General features: G+C 43.4%; 1 protein-coding gene across 1 annotated transcript in view; it reads left to right on the forward strand.

Annotated features, from left to right (window-relative positions):
• The window catches only part of ipo4 (importin 4), a 29,378-nt gene extending 10,517 nt beyond the window's left edge, over positions 1 to 18,861 (forward strand). Inside the window, exons 10-30 of the mRNA XM_062957277.1 lie at positions 378 to 539; positions 1,515 to 1,568; positions 1,656 to 1,765; positions 2,401 to 2,509; positions 3,481 to 3,610; positions 4,581 to 4,694; positions 6,734 to 6,847; positions 7,995 to 8,118; positions 9,283 to 9,394; positions 10,441 to 10,559; positions 10,800 to 10,877; positions 11,910 to 11,967; positions 12,903 to 13,008; positions 13,204 to 13,397; positions 14,354 to 14,410; positions 14,925 to 15,050; positions 16,427 to 16,635; positions 17,403 to 17,535; positions 17,686 to 17,790; positions 17,874 to 17,943; positions 18,449 to 18,861. Coding sequence (XP_062813347.1) covers positions 378 to 539; positions 1,515 to 1,568; positions 1,656 to 1,765; positions 2,401 to 2,509; positions 3,481 to 3,610; positions 4,581 to 4,694; positions 6,734 to 6,847; positions 7,995 to 8,118; positions 9,283 to 9,394; positions 10,441 to 10,559; positions 10,800 to 10,877; positions 11,910 to 11,967; positions 12,903 to 13,008; positions 13,204 to 13,397; positions 14,354 to 14,410; positions 14,925 to 15,050; positions 16,427 to 16,635; positions 17,403 to 17,535; positions 17,686 to 17,790; positions 17,874 to 17,943; positions 18,449 to 18,582 — 2,418 coding nt within the window. The 3' untranslated portion in view covers positions 18,583 to 18,861. The remainder of the gene's footprint in view (positions 1 to 377; positions 540 to 1,514; positions 1,569 to 1,655; positions 1,766 to 2,400; positions 2,510 to 3,480; positions 3,611 to 4,580; positions 4,695 to 6,733; positions 6,848 to 7,994; positions 8,119 to 9,282; positions 9,395 to 10,440; positions 10,560 to 10,799; positions 10,878 to 11,909; positions 11,968 to 12,902; positions 13,009 to 13,203; positions 13,398 to 14,353; positions 14,411 to 14,924; positions 15,051 to 16,426; positions 16,636 to 17,402; positions 17,536 to 17,685; positions 17,791 to 17,873; positions 17,944 to 18,448) is intronic.

Here is an 18,861-nt window from a genome sequence, read left to right on the forward strand (position 1 = left end):
GGAGAATCTAAACCATAGAAAGAATATTATTTTTAATGCGGGTGAATGAAATTGTGGATACTGATCCAGTAGATAAGAGAGTCATGGGATACATCAACAGGGGTTTCCAAGTTGCTACGAAGTTAGTCTTTTATTTCCCATCTAGCATATATATAGCTCAAGCATGGGCAAACTTCGGCCCTCCCTCCAGGTGTTTTGGACTTCAACTCCCACAGTTCCTAACAGTCTACCGGAAGGAGAGCCAAAGTTTGCCCTTGCCTGATATAGCTGAAGGTATGTTTGTGCTTTTGTGTGTTGATTTCTTTGGGAGGGATCCCAGATGGACTCCTGGGGCAGACCAGCTCAGTGGCGATCTCTCCCTCCTTCTTGCCCTCCAGACCATCCTGAAGCAGAAGCTCCTCTCTCCCATCCTGACCACCTTGTTCCCCATCATGAGTGCGGAACCGCCTCCTGGACAGATGGACGCAGAGGACGAGCAGACAGAGGAGGACATCGAGGAGAGGGCCGAAGTCCAGACCCCCAAGCACTATGCAGCCCAGGTCCTCTGTGGGTCACGACGTGTGCCTTGCCCTCTCCAGCTTGGCCTCTCGGGGCTCCTTGTCTTGCTTGGTTCCAGCTTGCCCTTGAATATTAGTCCTTTTCTAGTCAGCCTCATCTCCAGCATGCCCTCTGTTTCCTTGAGTTCTGACATTCCTTGGATCAGCTTTGGCACCAGGGGCATCAAACCCATTTTCATCAAGAGTCACATCAGCCTTATGCTTGTCTTCAAAGGGTCGTTGGATCCATGTGCAGAGAATACATGGATACAGAGGGCTAACTATAATTGTTTTACATAGTGGCCGGGGCTCTTTAGTTTTGGTTCCCCAGAGGTTACTGAATGACAACTTCCATCACTTTTGATGATGCAGACTGGGGATAATGGGAATTGCAACCCAACAGCATTTGTGGCTCTGAGGTTGGAGGAATGTTAGAGAAGATTATAAAGCCTGGCATTATATCCACAAGCCTTGTATCTAAATTCAAACCCCATTATCCTGACTAAACAGAGCAAACTACAGTCTTCCAGGTGTGACTGTATCACTACAGTTGTCTGCTCTAACCATGATGCCTAATAATAAGAAATATAGGAGTGCCACATAAAATGACATGGCAGGCATGGCATGGGCGTTATTGAATATGTGATCTACTCTATAGAGGTAATGCAGTTTGATGCCACTTTAATTGACATGGCTTGGTGCGATGAAATCCTGGGAGTTGTGGTTTGGCAAAGCCCCAGCCCTCTGGCAAAGAAGATAAAGATCTTGTAAACTACAACTCCCACAGCAATTAATGTAGTGACAAATTGTGTTTGCTCCACAGTACCCTTAGGGCTGCTTCATCAGTGCCTCTGCTTTTTTCCATTCCCATCATTCCCTTGAGTTGCTCATTGAACCACCTCATTCAAAAAACGTCTTTTCCGACATGCTTTTTCCCAGCAGGCCTTCCTGAGTATGCTTTTCTGTCTCTTCTGTCAGGTGGTAGATATGTTGGCCCTGCACCTTCCCCCCGAGAAGCTCTTCCCCCAACTGGTAAGTATGGGGAATATTAAATGGGAGGAGCAGCAAGCTGGAAACCTATCTTAGAAATCATTTTTAAAAAACTATCATCCCTGGCAGACCCTGTTGATGGAACCAGCGCTTCTGAGTTCCAATCCATACCATCGGAAAGCTGGCCTCATGTGTTTAGCAGTTCTGGCGGAAGGCTGTGGGGATCACATCAGGAAGAAGTAGGTACCAAACACCTTGAAATTTTAACTTACAAGTTGGGATTTCAACTTCCAGAATTCCCCATCCAACAGAGAGAATACTTGAAGTTGCAGTCCAAAAAGTTTACCTTTGCTGACTACAATGAGCCCCCCTTACATTCCTAGCATCTTCCTGAAGAAATTTCCCTTTTTTTTCCTTATCTTGTGGAGATTTGTTATTTAATTGATTTCCTTCCCCCATGAAGAGGCGGGGCAGCATACACATTTTCCCCTTTTATCATCACAACAACCTTGCAAGATAGGGTGAGACATTGAGTAGGCCTGAGTCCACCTCACCCCATGAGTTTTATTCCTGGGGTGTAATTCAAGCTCTGAATTGTCCCCCAAGTTTATTTACTGTGTAGTATATGTTTTGGGATGGGAGACAGGAGGTTATGTTGATGATCTACTATGGGATGTCTTTCCATCTGACCCAAAGAGTGTATCAACATGTTGCAGAAAAAACATACTTGCTCTAAAGCTAGACAAATTTCTTTAGCTTAAGTAGTGTCAACCCAACATAGTTCACATGCATATCCAGTCAGATATATATAGTTCTTGAATTTATTGAATATGTATTGCACTTAACCTCAGAATCGTCCTTTGTCCTTTTGCAGGCATCTCCAGCCCATGCTTCAGGTAGTGTGCCGGGCACTTTTAGATGAAAGTCAAGTGGTCCGAAATGCAGCCCTCTTTGCCTTGGGACAGTTCTCTGAGAACCTACAGGTGAGCCAAGGTGCAAAGGTGGGCAAATTGCAGGCATAGGCCTGGGTTCCAATTCCCACTTGGTTTTTGGGTACCTACCAAGTGACCTTGGGTGTGTTACACTCTTTCAGCCTCAGAGGAAGGCAATGGCAATTTGTCTTGGGATAACTCTTGCCAAGGGCCACTTTAAGTTGGAAATAACTTGAAGGCACTCCGCAACATAATACAAGCTATTGTATTTAGGTTATATTTGACCCATGTGGTTTCATTCTTGGCGATGAAAACATTATTCAGACAACACGAAATGTCTTTTTGTTGTCTTGTGTTGGGTAGACCCTACTTTGCTGCATTGGCATAAGTGACTGAGTATATAGCATTCAATGAATTACATTTTGTAGAATAAATTTTTTGTATTTAATTCACTTAATGTCTGTGTTGGTTATGTCTTTTTCATTTAACATTCATGTCCTTTGCACAACACACCACTTTGGGGGTATAGTCTGTTTTATTAATAGTGTATTGCAGAGCTTTCCAGACCGTGAGTCACGACACATTAGTGTGTCAGCTGCAATATATAGTTACATTGTGCAAAACCTCTTAGTCTATGTGAAATAAGCAAGAAATCCTATATTTTGAAAAATAAACAAGAAGTTTTCATGAGAGATGTTCCACTCCCATGCATTTTGTAATTACAGTTCCGGTGTGCATCCATATCTCTTATAAGGGATTGATTTAATCTCTACTTTGATAGTAAAACCAAACGACTGTGTCGTAACAGTGTGTCACCAACATGAAATGTTTCGAAAGCTCTGGTGTATTGTAGGGTTGCTTTTTGAAACAGCTGCTGCTTTATTTGAATGGAAGCATTGTCTGGATGGATGTCTTTTGCCAGAGACTGTACAATTATTTCTCTGTTTATGTAACTAGAATATCTTCCGTAGTGCAGCACAAAATGGGTCTGAAGTGTCTTTCTTTCTCTCCGCTCTTCACAGCCCGACATTGCCAATTACTCAGATGACATCATGCCTCTGCTTTTGCGCTACTTGGAGGGCGTCCAACTGGCTCATACAAGCCACATGGCCAAAGCCTACTATGCCCTGGAAAACTTTGTGGAGAACCTGGGTGAGACCCTGCCTTCCCTTGAACCCTACTCTTTCTTTCCCCTTCTTTTCTTCACATTAACATTTATCAACATTTAATATAGTCATTTTTTTGGTGACAGCTATAAAGGTACCCAGCTAGAATGGCTAGAGAGTTGTCGTCCCTCCGAACTGTATTCCAGAAACAAATAATAATGTGAAAGTGACTAGAAATGAAGGTTAGGGTTCCACTGTCAATATGTAATTCTTGGTTATGAGTCATGAGTAGTTTTAATAACTTTTTCACTGCAAAATCATGCAGTTTTGAAAGATATAGTTGCAGTTCAGGTCTTGTGCTTTGCACAATTCACAACTGATTTGTGCATGTGTGTTCATAACAGCACTTTCTGCATAGTAAATAATATGTGCAGAAAAATGCTATTTTGTGTGCAAAACAACATGATTTTTGAACAAAATAAATCTCCAATATTGACATTTTTTGTTGCAGAAAACAAGAGTTTTTACACACAACAAGCCGTTTAGATCTTTTCTGTGCAAAACAACCACATCTAGATTAAGACCTGAATTGCGAAGATTATTGACAGTCAAGGAGCACACTTTTTATCATTTTTTTCAAAGGTTTCCAAATGTTCTTTCTACCCCTAGTTTCCATTTGCTGTTTTCAATCCCCTGTTCTGATTTAAAAGTCCCAGGTTTTGTTCCTGTTCTTTCCTATTTTATGGAGGCTTAAAATTCAAGTCGTTCCCAACCTCTTAAGTCCTCAGATGCTCTTGGACTACAAATCCCAGGATTCTTGTCCATCAGCAGTGCTGACTTGGATCTTTGGGAGGTGAAGTCTGGCAATATCTGGGAACACAAATTTGGCAGACTCAAAGGGGTATAAAGATGTTGTGGGCAGCAGCTGCCTTTCTGTTGTGTTGAAACATAGTTATTGACAGTCTTGTTTTCTGTCCTTCTGCTTCCCCCATTTCCCTCTTCCTTCTCTTGAACAGGAGACAAGATTGCTCCCTACCTTCCTTCCCTGATGGAACGGATGCTCACCACCTTAAGTCTTCCCGGAAGCCCTCGGACCAAGGAGCTGTCCGTCAGCGCCATTGGAGCCATTGGTACGGAGCCTTGGCCTGGGCACCCAAATCTCCCCTTAATACTACAGAAAGTACTAGGAAAATTGTGTGGAAGAAAGGCAACTATCTCTTCTCACACTTGGCCCATCTTCACTCTGAAATTGCCTCTTTTTCTGATCATAGGTTGGCTTAAATAATAATAACAATAACAACAATAATAATAACAACAATAATAAAAACCATTTGTGATGTTTAAAATTACTTGCCTGTCACCATTTTGGCCACTGCACATCTGAAGTGAGTGGAAAAAAATGTGGCAACTGACAGGGCTACTCACACATATGAAAGATATAAAAAATATGAAAGATCTAGAAAAATATAGACCAAAAATGTTACAAACAATAAAAGCACATATCAACCATCTAAGAATTTTTTCTTGTTTCTTATGATAAGGGGTTGTATTATTTATATTTTCTTAGATGGTTGATATTTGGTTTTACTATTTCTAATACACTAATATATGGTATTCAGGCATTTTTTTATGTCTTACTGTTTTGCTATATCTTTCATATACGTTAGCAGATTTGTTAGACCCATTATCTTTTTCTGTTCACTTTGGTATTCAGAGATTGTTGGTCCTGGGGTTTTACACCCAACAGTCGTATCAGTGTGATTTTGGATCGTACTTCAGTGCATTTTGGCTTTGATGTGATTTGGGAGCAAAAATTGTGCTAATAGTCTTTGGGGACTGGCATGGGGCCTCGAGGGGCTGCATGCAGGTGAAAGGCTGCGCTTTCCTCACTTCTACCTTCTAACATTGGAAGCTGTCTTGAGTCAGGTGCCTGTTGAGTTAGCAGCCTTTAAGAAAGACCTGAAAACATGGCTCTTCCGTTGTGCTTTTGGAGAGTAATCACTACATAAATCCCTTTTGCTGCTCTCCTTCAATATTTGTCCTCCAGATTGCACCGCCACTTTATGACCCTGTCCTCTGTGGTTTTTACTCCTACTTCCTTTCTCACCCCGAGTTTTAACCTAGTGTGGCCCGCCCTTGGTTTTATTGTTCTTTTGATCTTGTTTAATGTAGTGTATATTTTCTTTTATTGTGTTGTTTAATGTGCTATGATTTGTTGTTCTATTATATTTTGTTATATTGTATTGTTCTGGGCATGGCCCCATGTATGCCGCCCCGAGTCCCCGTTGGGGAGATGGTGGCGGGGTATAAATAAAGTTTATTATTATTATTATTATTATTATTATTATTATTATTATTATTATTATTAGTTGATCTAGTGCAGTATTGTCAAGTCTGGCTGCTGGATCACTGGGTTTTTAAGACTTTGAGTTCTTTGGATATCCCCTAGTTGTCTCCCTGCTAGTGCTAATCAAATTCAACCCTGCTTAGCTTCTGAATTCAGGAAAAATCAAATGTGGTTATTGTGGAGTATGAAATAGGAAGTCTTGAGGCTGAGTGAAACCTATAGTTTTGGAACAGAAAGAGGATAATGAACCAAGCCACTTTCAGACAACAACTGCAAACAGGAAAGGAAAGGGAAAGGAAAGGAAAAGGAAAAGGAAAGGGGCATTGTTTGGGCTGGGAACTGAAGTGCGGCTGTGAATTTTTACCTATAGAAGCCTACGCTTTTATGGTGGCCATCTAGTACTAAGTTCATATGGGTTTTCGCTGCTCCATTTGCTAGAAATGACCATAATTCTTTCCTCTACCCCTTGATATTAAGTTTAAAAATCCAAAAGAGTGGCTGATGAGAGGTGTGAGCCAGGTTTTATAGATTTTTCTTAACAGGGTTGAGAAGTTATTTTTTAGAATAACACCGCCACCATTTCAAATCCCTTACTGGATATAGCTACTGGCCGTGCTAGTTAGCTGATTTTTGGATGTTGTCATCCAAATTTTTCTTTCTAAAGGAAGTAGGGAATGGACAATGGACAATTGATCCGTTTATCTTCCCGCTCCTCCAGCTCCCTATAAATCTGGTTAGAGGCAGGTCGTAGCCTGGAATGGAGAATGTTTTAGGTCTCTTACCTCTGCAAACATGGCCTCACCCCGTCTTCCTGCTCTCCAGCCCAGGCCGCCCAAGAATCCATCATGCCATACTTCCAAGCGATCATGGACCATCTGATGGGTTATCTGCTCACCACCCAGGAAGATCTCAGACCTGTCCAGATTCAGTCTGTAGGTAAGGAAGTTGTCTCTGAAAAAAATACAACTACCATATCTATTGGAGGTACAGTCCTGGATTTACCATGGAAACAGGAAACAGCATATAATAGTGAGTCCTTTTGAAAGGACTGCTTTATGCTGCAAGTTATTGCCCTGGAGGACTTAGACATTGCCTTGAAAGAGCAGCCTCCTCTCTGGCCATTTCCTAGTTTCTCTGGCATGACTCTGTAGTCACTTCTGATGGAAACATGCCATATCATTCTGGAAGACCTAAAAATTGCCCATCAAGGGTAAGTCTGTCCATTCTTCTTTGTCACTTGGGGAGGTGAATCTCTACTAGATTATAGTCTTAAATCAGGAATGTCAAACTCATTTCCATGGAGGGAAAGATCAGCTTTATGGTTGCGTTCAAAGGGCCATTGAATCCATGGATACAGAACACCAACTAAATTTCCTTTACATAGTGGTTGGTGCTCTTTAGTTTTGGGTCCTCATATTTTATTGAGTGTCAACTCCCATCAATTTTTTTTACCTGCCATGCAGGCTAGGGATAATGGGAACAGCAGTCCAAAAGCACTTGTGGCTTTGAGGTTGGAGAAAGGCAATGGGAATTTTAACGTCAGACATCATATCCACAAGCTTTGTATTGAAATTCAAACCCATCTCCTGACTAAACAAAGCAAACAGCAGCAGCCTTCCGGATGTTTCTGTATTACAATTCCCATCAGTTCTAATCATGACGTCTAATGATTATAGACGTTTGACTCCAGCAACTGGAGCCACATAAAATGACACCAAGGGCCAGATTCAGCCTGTATTCCTTGAATTTCTCACATATGTGATCCAATTGATAAAGAGGGATCCCAGATCCTGAACCCTACTCCTAAAATGCTTTAAAGTTCAGGATAAAACCTGGAATGAATTTACCACCCTGCTTGACATGGAATCCATTAGTTGCCGCTGACCTGAAGCTGGCCCAGGGTCTGTTTTGTTGATTCCTTTTATTGAAAATGTTGGAGGAAGGGGTAGTCTTAATTGCAGTGATAATGCTAGCAAGGGACCTCAAGGAAACGCGGGGAATGGGATGGTTGAGCCATTGACGTGGCTACTTCCTTCGCCTCTGCTTGCTTTTCACTTTCCCCTGTGGCCTCCTCCCTCCCTAGAGACCCTTTCAGTCCTTGCCACTGTCTTGAAAAAGGACATCTTCCTCCCGCTAGCAGAGCAGTGCTGTCAGCTTGGGCTGGACCTCTGCGACCGAGTGGACGACCCAGACTTAAGGAGATGCACGTAAGTCTACTGGAAACGGCAAGCCTTCCTCCTCTTCCTCCTGTCATTTTGGACGGGTGTCTAAAGGCCCAGCTAAGCTTCAAATTGTCTCTTAGCTGGGATGAAACTGGAAATGTGACTACCGCAAAGTTCAGCTCCCACAATTGCTAACGATCTGTAGGAGTTGGAGTTCAAAACATCTGGAGGGCTGAAGTCTGCCCATGGTGGACTACCGTATTTCTTCAATTGTAAAATGCCATAGATCATAAGATGCATCCTAATTTCAGTACCACCACCACCACCAACAAAAATACAGAAGATGCACCTGCAATTCTAAGACACAGCCCATTTTTAGAGATATTTATTTGATGGGGAAGGTATATCTTAGAATTAAAGAAGAATAGTATTACAACCTCCCACATTGTTGGCAAATTCCAGATTTGTATTTGAACTTTGAAGGGCAGTCCCTTACATTGTTTTAACTTGTTTTCAATAGTTCTGTGTAAACTTGAGTTAATTTGTTCTGCATGGCTTTTAAGCTTTTTGAAATTATTCTCAATTGGGTTGCTGTGAGTTTTCTGGGCTGTAGGGCCATATTCTAGAAGCATTCTCTCCTGACGTTTCACCCACATCTATGGCAGGTATCCTCAGAGGTTGTGAGGTATATTGGAAACTAGGCTAGTGAGGTTTATGTATTTATGAAAGGCCACTAGCCTGGTTTCCTTACTAGCCTAGTTTGCTATATACCTCACCACCTCTGAGGATGCCTGCCATAGATGTGGGCAAAACGTGGGCAGGAGAGAATACTTCTAACATGGCCATACAGCCTGGAAAACTCACAGCAGCCCAGTGATTCTGGCCATGAAATCCTTGGACATCACATTATTCTTAAATGTTTTAATGTGTTGAAATAGATTTTCCTGTCTGCCACCTTGAGATTTTTGGGTAGAGGGTGAGATATAAATATTTTAGTAAATTTAATGAATATCATAATGTGGATTTTATCCTTTAGATTGATTTAATGTATGTAGTTTCTTGTTTAAAAGTCCAGAGAACAGTCACTACACAACTGATATGGGAGCTACTAGCCATTTCCTGATGAGGCATCTAATTTTGTGTTACCAATTTCAAAATGGGAACTAATAGAAAATACTGATATTCATGGGCAATCCTTTGTTGCACCAGGTACAGTCTCTTTGGCTCGCTGGCTACTGTCTTAGAAGACGGCATCGCCCCATACTTGCCTCGCATCACCACCTTTATGCTCTATTCCCTCAAATCCACAGAAGGCTTCGAGGTGAGAACCACATGATTATTTTCCAAAGCTTGTCATCTCTGTAAGAAACATCTTGGGTTATATGTCTGTATATGGCAGACTCTGATTTTATCTGCTTGGATTTTAATGTATTGTCCATTATTTTATTTTGTGTATCGTTGAAATGTTTTAAGTTTTTGTCAAATATGTTGTGTCGTTGTTTCGGGCTTGTCCGTGTTGTGAGCCGCCCTGAGTCCCTTTGGGGAGATGGGGCGGGATATAAAAATAAAGATTATTATTAATATTCTTATTATTCTTATTATTATTATTATTATTATTATTATTACTGTTACTATTATTTTTATTATTATGGCAGTGATTGGATCAGTACTTAAACAGCAACAGAAATGTTTCCAGGCTTTTTTTAGTTGTGACCAAAAAACCATTTTCTTTAATCAGAAGAGGGGGATCTTTTTGTACTACGGCTGGCATGGTGTCTGCCCGTTCTGATTCCGTAAGTTACTTTGGACCTTGCTTTTGCTTAGGACTCTCCTTTTGCAATTGTGTCACAATTGGCACAACTACAGATGCCCCCGAAATTCATCCTAAAAGCTAGTCATCCATTCAGAGTATGGGATTTTGTGCTTCTGTCAAGCAGGAGGCTGCAGGATGGTGCTTCTAGTGAGAAACAAGGGTTCTTGGCCTGTCCCAACTCCATCACAGCCTCACTCAGTTGCAGAAACGGGCAGATTATATTATCTTGCAATGACCCTCTAAGCCAGGCATGGGCCAACTTTGGCCCTCCAGGTGTTTTGGACTTCAACTCCCACAATTCCTAACAGCCGGTAGGCTGTTAGGAATTGTGGGAGTTGAAGTCCAAAACACCTGGAGGGCCAAAGTTTGCCCATGCCTGCTCTAAGCCCTTCCCACCTAACCAAGAAGAGGAACTTTGGTCTTATCACATTACCTCTTCATTCTATCAATATTTTGAAATGGATCAATACTGTTGAAAATTGAATAACATCAACAAAGCTGACTTAATTTTTCTGTCCACTCACTTCTACCAATGCTTTGCTTGCTTTGCCCAGACTCCGCTTGGGACTGGGAACTCTTTCCTTCTTTTTGACGATGAGGAAGAGGAGGCCGAGGTGGAAGGAGACGAGAGCCTGACTGACGATGAGGAGGATGACGACTCCGAACTCACAGGGCAAGTACCCCCACTTGTGAGGAGTGGGTTCACTGGGGATATTGGGGAGCATATACCGTGCTGGGAAGGAAGGCCCGAGGCAAGAAACACTGGACCAGTGGCACTTGTGATCTGATCTTGTCTGGCTTTTCATGCCTTCAGGTTCTCAGTGATATTGTCTTTTACGTTTTGATTCAGGCCTTGGTTCCACTTGCATGAGGAGCCAAGCTCCAACTTGATCTCTTCTCTCCTTCTTCACAGGCTGAGTGTAGGAAATGTTTACATGGATGAGAAGGAGGACGCCTGTGTAGCTCTGGGAGAGATTGCTACTTGTGCCAGGTATTTATGTGTGCCTTTTGAAAACAGATACAAGTGGATATGATAGGATTGATTGGAATAGAGCCCCATTTCTTCTCAGCTCAAGCTTTGCTGCATTGACTGCAAACATGCTGCTGCAGCCAATATTGTCAGTCTGTGTTTCTCTAGCCCTCCTTCTCCACCCTCTGAATGCTAATGCCACTAAAAAAATCTTCCAGCTAGAAAAAGGACAAGGAGGAAAAGGGAAGAGGCAGGGTAGATGTAAAAAAGATTTTGTAAAAAGGTGTATGTTCTGTCAGAGGCTTCATTACAATTGAGTTATGTCTTCTTTTAAAGTTTTTAAAGCATAATTAAACAAAGATGAAGATAAAGTTGAGTGAGCACCTAGGATATGTACTTGAGCTAACCATATATATTGATTTAAATTCAGCTGATTTTGAAATATATATTTTCTTTAATCTGATGTCAATACAAACCATGAATGCAATTTTTGGGATACTTGAACAATAGGTGTGTTTACATTTCCATCCTTGGAGAGTAAGCCTTTCAGCAACAATAAAAGCGCACAGAATCCAATCTCATTGGCCATCCATGACATTCCATGTTGGGTGGGCATATTTTTTTCAAAACTCTGTGTATTTACAAACACTAAAGCTTTTTCTAATACAAAATGAATATGTTATAATTCGTCCAACCAGAAAGGGATAATCTCTGAATGCACCCACATCATATGTTACAAGGAATCATTACATCTCACCAACTTTGAATTGACCTAGCCCATTTCTTTCTTAAGAAATATATAATATCCGATATACCTAAAACATAAAATTTAAGATTATGGTATTTGGTGCCCTTGCTTGTTTTAAGGACCGGAAAAAATAGTTTGGGTTTTCAGGCCATTCTCATGTGAAGGGGAAGGAGCTGAAATGAGATGTCAATTCAGAATGGGTGCTGAGTAGAGGCAGAAAAGAATCCCCTATAATTTGAGAGTGGAAATTGTAAGATCATAACTTGAATGATGTCCTTGCCCTTTTCTTTCCCTGACCGCCTCAGCATGGCCTTTCTGCCGTACATGGAAAGCACCTTTCAGGAAATTACCAAGTTGTTGGAGGTAATGTCAATGCGGGACCCTGCTGTAGGATGTGTGGGGTGGCAGCGGGAAAAGGACCATTGCTGGGAACATCTCTTGAAAAAGGGAAAGGAAAGCCACTGTTGCTGAAAAATAGATGTGATAGTATACTTATTAACAATAAGGCTATACTGGGAATGTTAATCCATTGTAAACCTTCCAGGGGAGAAGTGAGTGAGGTGTCCATCTTCGGATTTAGAGGCTGAATCAGGAGGAATCGCAGTATAAATTGAGGACAGGAGAAGGGGAAAGCGAAAGCATAGGTGCCCCCCCTTAAAATGCAGCCGATACATCCGTTGTGAATATTTTTTAAAAAGGTTTGTCATACCTAATGTAAAATAGGTGCTCTGGACAAGAGGAGCATATTCTTTTCTCTTTGAGGATCTTGGTTGGCTGTACCCTCTTGTACTGCCGTCTCCCCCTCTAAAAATTGGGGAGAAATTAAGTGGCTTGGTGTTTGAAAAACAGCCTTCTAGAGCTCTTTTATTATTATTCATACTGAAGTCAGCCTCTGCATTATTATTATTATTCATACTGAAGTCAGATTCTACATCAATGGATTTCATCATCTACAGCTAGATTTTTTTAATCCAAAAAAACCCCGAAATCTTGATTTTGCCATTTTATATACAGAACATCATTTTACTGCACTATGATATATAATGGGCCTTGAGATCCACAGATTTGGATATCCACAGGGGATCCTAGAACCAAATCCTGGAGGATAGCAAGGGCTCACTTATTTTGTTATCTCTTGACCTTTATACTGAGGCAAAATGGCAAAATTCTCCAGATGTTTTTGGACTGCAACTCCCAGCAACCATTACTAGCCTAGTCAGTGGGGAGGGACCCTGGGAGAGACTGTTGATTGCCATCTGGAGAAGTACACAGTGCCCAATCCCTCGCTTCCTTTCCAGTGTCCCCACATCCGGGTACGGAAATCTGCCTATGAGGCTCTGGGCCAATTCTGCATCTCCTTCCGGCATCTGTGTGAGCGGGATCCATCTGAACCCCACACTGCAGGTATGTGGAAGAAAGGATAGGGCATAGACCCCTAGGCAGCATGATCTTTAGCTCCTTTGTCCAAACCAGTGTGCCTGGGAGTTGTAGTCAGGTGTACCTGGAAATCACCAGGCATGGGAAGGCTGCTCACACAGCTTTGCAAAGGACAATGAGCACAACAAAAGGATTCCTTTCTGAGCTTTTCTCTTTCCTCAGCCTTCCAGAAGCTCCTCTCCATGGTGATGCCGGTCTATATCAAGGGCATCCGAGGGGACAAGGAGCGCCAGGTGGTAATGGCCATTTTGGAGTCTCTGGCGAAGGTGGTGAAGGCCTGCCAGCAGGAGGGTCTCCGCGACCCGAGCCGCCTGGGAGAGCTGTGCCGTGTGGTCCGAGAAGTGCTGGAGAAGAAGGTGAGCGCATGGAGTGGCCGCAATGGGGAGATATTGGGCATCTTGAGATCTGAGTGTCTCTACCTTTAATCCCCAAGTTGCTGAAGTGATAACTTGGGGAATAAGGTTAAGTTGAGCTCCCTCGGGATATCAAATACAGCCCTGCAGGCTGTACGGGGAGAATGTATTTCCTTTTATTTTATTCCTTCAGTGTATGGCTTGAATTTTATTGGCTGAATTTCAGAGAGGTTTGTCAAGGATAAAGCCAAGGGGGTGTCTCAACAGACTACCAGCCACCATTTCAGATGGTGGGGGATAAATGCCTAAAAAGAGCACCTCACAGATAAGTTATTCTAATTCAGAAGTTTCTGTTCTGAAGCAGTATTACCCCACAATCAACTTCTTTCTCAGCCATTTGCTTTCCAGCCTCTTTGGTTTTTAGATTTCATAATAGGCAACAATGTGGACTAGAAGCCTGTCTTTATATGTGCTGAAATGCAATCTCGCACCCACTCAAGCGTGAGACCTGCAACAAAATAGTTGTCTGATTACAGTTTATATTCTATTTATTTATTTGTCGAGTTAAAGATGTGTCCTCACTTGGGGCTTTTTAACTTCTGGAAATCCTCAAGTTTTCCATCTTCATCTCATATGTTGGGGGAGGGGGCATCATTTTGACTGCATAGAGCAATGGTTCCTAACCTTTGGACCTCCAGATGTTTTAGACTTCAGCTCCCACAGTTCCTAACAGCTGGTAAGCTGACTGGGATTTCTGGGAGTTGAAGTTCAAAACACCTGGATGCCCAAAAGTTGGGAACCACTGGCATAGACAAACACTGCACCTTACATGTTAGAAATAGAAACAGTAATGTTTCTTATGTATGTGCTTTAGAAACACAAAGGTGCAAGGTATCTTCAGGTGAGGGGATTTGTTTGAATTTTTTTTTAAAAAATAGCATTTCTTCACCTCTTTCCAGACAACCTGCCAGGGTGCTGATGTGGATGAAGATGGAGACGAAGATGACGAAGAAGAAGTGAGTAAAGCTACTGAAAGATTTGGGCTAAATTTTAGACAGCAGCTCCTCATAATAGGGAAAGATGGGGGCCATAGAATTTCACTAGAGGTCTAACAACAGTAATAATAATCAACTTCTCCTTGTGGCAGAATACAACACTTCTTTAGGCATTGCTATATTCTCCAGAGTGATGAGTGTATAACTGAAACTACATTCAACAAGATTGCATAATATTATGAGTAGATGGACTGGCTGCTTGGTGATGCAGTCCTTCTTGTTCAATGCTGGGAAAGCATTATTTTTGTTGGATTGCAGTGCATAGAAAACCACACCCGACATGGGATTCTGAGTGTTGTATGCTATCAAAATTCACTTTTCCCAACTCAAGAGTAAGCCCCATTGCCAAATGCCACTGAACTGTAAGCAAATCCATGCTGGGGAGGGCTGCATAATGACTTCTGAAGGAGAGGAGGTATCAAGCAAGCAAAGAGGGACAAATTGCTTTTTCCTCCCCTCCCCATTGTATAACCAGGCGGAATATGATGCCATGCTGATAGAGTATGCTGGCGAGGTGATCCCTGCACTGGCTGCTGCTGCTGGAGGAGAAACATTTGCTCCGTATTTTGCCGGCTTCTTGCCTTTGCTCCTCAATAAGATGGTGAGTTCAGAGCCGTTCCTTCCACATTTCTTGTTCTTCTTTCTCCATAACTTCATTTAGCTTGTTGTCTCTTTCGCTTGACTTCAAATGTCCTGCCTGTTGACTGTCCTTTTATTTCAACACCACATGCTTTCATTCGCCTTTCTCACCTTCTACCCAAAGAGCCTTTCCATTTTTCTTCTTGTTCCCCCACCCCTTCATCAGAGCCTTCATAACTACCCTTCAAACCTTGGCAACTGATTAAACTTTTATTCATTTGGATACTGTTCCTGCTGTCTGAGATTCTCCCTCAAGAGACAAAGACAACTGAGCTGCACTTGCTGTATAGCTACTTCAGATGCTAACCTCCAGAATTCTATTAGCCAAACAGCTCCTAAGATGCTGTAGAGCAGAGCGCTGGGACATAATAACTATAATACTGTCCCAAACATGGGGCATATTGAGACAGGCCCCTGGAAAAGACCCCTCTGGAGAGGTGGGAAGAGGGACATGAGCTTAGTCAGAGAGGAGAAACTTTGGTAGGACCTGGAAGACACTGTGGTTGGACTCAGACCAAGAAGTGCTTTAAAAATCAAGTCAGAAGCGGAAGTGATCTTTAGCCTGGAAGGGATTATGAACCAGGAGGTCTGTATGGTTTACCAAGTGCAATACCTGCTACTCCGAAAGATTTCAAGATGTGGGGTGGAAAGCCTTTAAATTTATTTCCAAACCCTTGAGGTCTTAAGATCACAGAAAGCACATAGAATCATAGGATTGGAAGAGACCTCAAAGGCCAACCCCATACTGCTAGGAGGAAGACACCATCCAAGCCCTCCCGACAGATGGCCATCCAACCTTTGCTTAAAAACCTCCAGAGAAGGAGACTCCCAGGCAGCATATTTTACTGGCAAGCAGCTCTTAACTCTCAGGAATTTTTTCCTAATGTTTATGTGGAATCTCTTTTTCTGCAATTTAAAGCCACTGCTCCATTGTGTCCTAGTCTCTGGAACAGCAGAAGACAACCCCTCCTCCTCAATGGAATGTCCTTTCCAATATTTAAACATGACTATCATATCACTTTCTCTTCTCCAAGCTAATCATCCCAGAACTTTTGACCATTTCGGCAGCCCTTCTCTGGACACATTCCAGCTTGTCCATATCCTTCCTGAATTGTGGTGCCCATAGCTGGACACGACTAACTCAGAGGGACAACGTGACCCATCTCTGACTCCCACCATCGTGCTTTAGGAATTTCTCCCAAAACCTCCAATGGGGGATCTCCGGGGGGCTTGTGAGCGTAACCATAGCTCCAACGTTCAAGGGTTGGTCTCTGGTTCTGAGCAGCAGGGTCCCCCTTATCTTGTCTGCATCTCATCCTCTTTCCCCTTCTCCTTCAGAAACCCAGCTCTTCTTCCTCAGACAAGTCCTTTGCCGTGGGCACCGTGGCCGAGACGATCCAGGGGCTGGGCCAGGCCTCAAGCGCCTTTGTACCACGTTTGCTGCCGCTGCTGATGGGGGCAGCCCGGGACACAGACAAGGAGGTCCGCAGCAACGCCGTCTTCGGGCTGGGAGTGTTGGCGGAGCACGGCAGGGAGCCCATGCATGAGTATCCTTTCCTGCAGTTGGATTGCAGGGTTGGCATGTCGCAAGACATTGTCTAACCTGCAAATTAGAGAGAGGTGCATCTTTGGACTTATCTGTTCCTCTGTCTCAATACAAGAAGGCATTGGTGAGGTGGAACAAACTCTGGGTTGAGTTGCTTTATGGCCATGTTCCAGAAGCATTCCCTCCTTCTGTAGGTGAGGTTGCCGATTTTATCCCAGTCCTGGGTATTGATCTTTTGGCTGCTGTTGATATGGAAGTGCAACCGTTCCTTGTCTGTGTTGTGAGTTCTTTGCGGATGGTGTGAATTCTGGATGGTGTGAATTCTCTCTCGTAAGAAATTGCATTCCAGGCGGTCGTAAATGCGGTGAGCCTGTGGGGTTCTGAAAGTCCTTTTGACTGCAAAAAATTGTGGGATAGTATCAGTGTCTCTGCAGCGTACAAGGAAAGTCAGGGAGCACAGTAGATGTGCTTTCCTGGTCCTTAGTTTTTTCAATCTCCGTGTGTCTTGGAACAGTTTCTGCCTGTAGAGATGTTCAGTATGTTTTCGAAGGCTTTCATAGCCGGAATCAACGGGTTGCTGTGAGTTTTCCAGGCAAAACATCAGGAAAGAATGCTTCTGGAACATGGCCATACATCCTGGAAAACTCACAGCAACCCAGTGATTCCAGCCATGAAAGTCTTCAACAAAACTCCGGGTTATCTAATTCAGGCATAGGCTCCCCAACTGTCCCGTTTTTCTCCTTAACCCCCGCTCTTTGTTCGGCACAGACATTACCCCAAGCTGCTGGGGCTTTTGTCCAACCTCATCTCCCAGGAGCAAAACAGCCGGGTGGCCGATAATGTCTGTGGAGCCGTGGCACGGATGGTGATGGCCAACCCTGGGGGGGTCCCCATCGGGCAGGTGAGAGCCGAGTCTGAGTTTTGCTTCAGGTGGAGTGTTTGGGAATGGGAGCCATGAGGCCTTTGCTTTCTGGTGAACTCAGAGTGGAGCCATGCTTTGTCATGCTACTAAGATGATCTGCAACCACACGTTCCCCGTCTCTTTCTCCAGGTCTTCCCCGTGTTATTGCGCGGCCTGCCTCTCAAGGAGGACTTTGAAGAGTATCAGACGATATTCCGCTGCATCAACTTCATCCACAAACATGATCCGCAGCAGGTGAGCCTCAGTTCTTTGTCTTTGGTGTCACAGGAAATAAGCTGGTTCTCTCCTCAATACACCTTTTGCTTTTTGTATTCTAGGTGTTGCAGCAGATGGGGGAAATCGTTCACGCCAGCAGCGCTGTCTTGGGCAGCAAAAATGTACCAGCAGGTATGGCGCTTACTGGATACCTCATTGGATACCTGTCTGCTTTCCCCCCTTTCCCTGTTTTTCATGAATTTTAAAGGCACACTCCCCCCAAAACAGGGAGATTTCTGTTTAGTTGGGGGAAGTCTTGCCTTTCCAGTTAATGTCTGAATGTGTTGTTGAAGGCTTTCATGGCCGGAATCATTGGGTTGCTGTGAGTTTTCCGGGCTCTTCTGACATTTCGTGTGCTTGAATTGCAACATCCACACTTGCCACATATAGACTAGAGTTCTTTTCATATCCTGGACATTATTCCACAGATATATAAACCCCACTTGCCTAGTTTCCAACAGATCTCACAACCTCTGAGGATGCCTGCCATAGATGTGGGCGAAACATCAGGAGAGAACATGCTTCTGGAACATGGCCATACAGCCTGGAAAACTCACAGCAACCCAATGTCTGAATGGCTGTTATAAAAAGCAAACATGAGCAAAACCAAATCACTGTCTTTTCCTCCTTTCTGCAGAGGGACAGAACAGCCTGCTGATGCTCCTACGCAACCTCTCTGTCTCTTGTCCTTCTGAATTCCAAATGGCCGTGCGCTCGTTGCCCTCCGAAGCTGGCGCTTTGGTCAGCACAGCGGTCACTTCTTCCGCCTGAAGCTCAGAGACACACCAGCACCCTCCGTTGTCCAGTTTGTTCTGTGAACGAGAGTTTCCTCCTTCCATTTGGGAACCATCTTGACACACAGCAACGCTCCTTCCATCGTGTGTTGATAAGTTTCCTGTTGCCAGTTGTGTCCTTTGCACAGCTTTCCATGGCCGTTCACATCTCTCCCTTCAGTGCCAGTGGTGGTTCGTATTTATGGGAGGTGGAAGTGGTTAAGACGGTTCCATGAAAGGTTTCCTTTTGTTCCACCAAGAACGGTTATGAGCACGA

The sequence above is a fragment of the Anolis carolinensis genome, chromosome 6, assembly GCF_035594765.1.
Source record: "Anolis carolinensis isolate JA03-04 chromosome 6, rAnoCar3.1.pri, whole genome shotgun sequence".
Taxonomy (NCBI): Eukaryota; Metazoa; Chordata; class Lepidosauria; order Squamata; family Dactyloidae; genus Anolis; species Anolis carolinensis.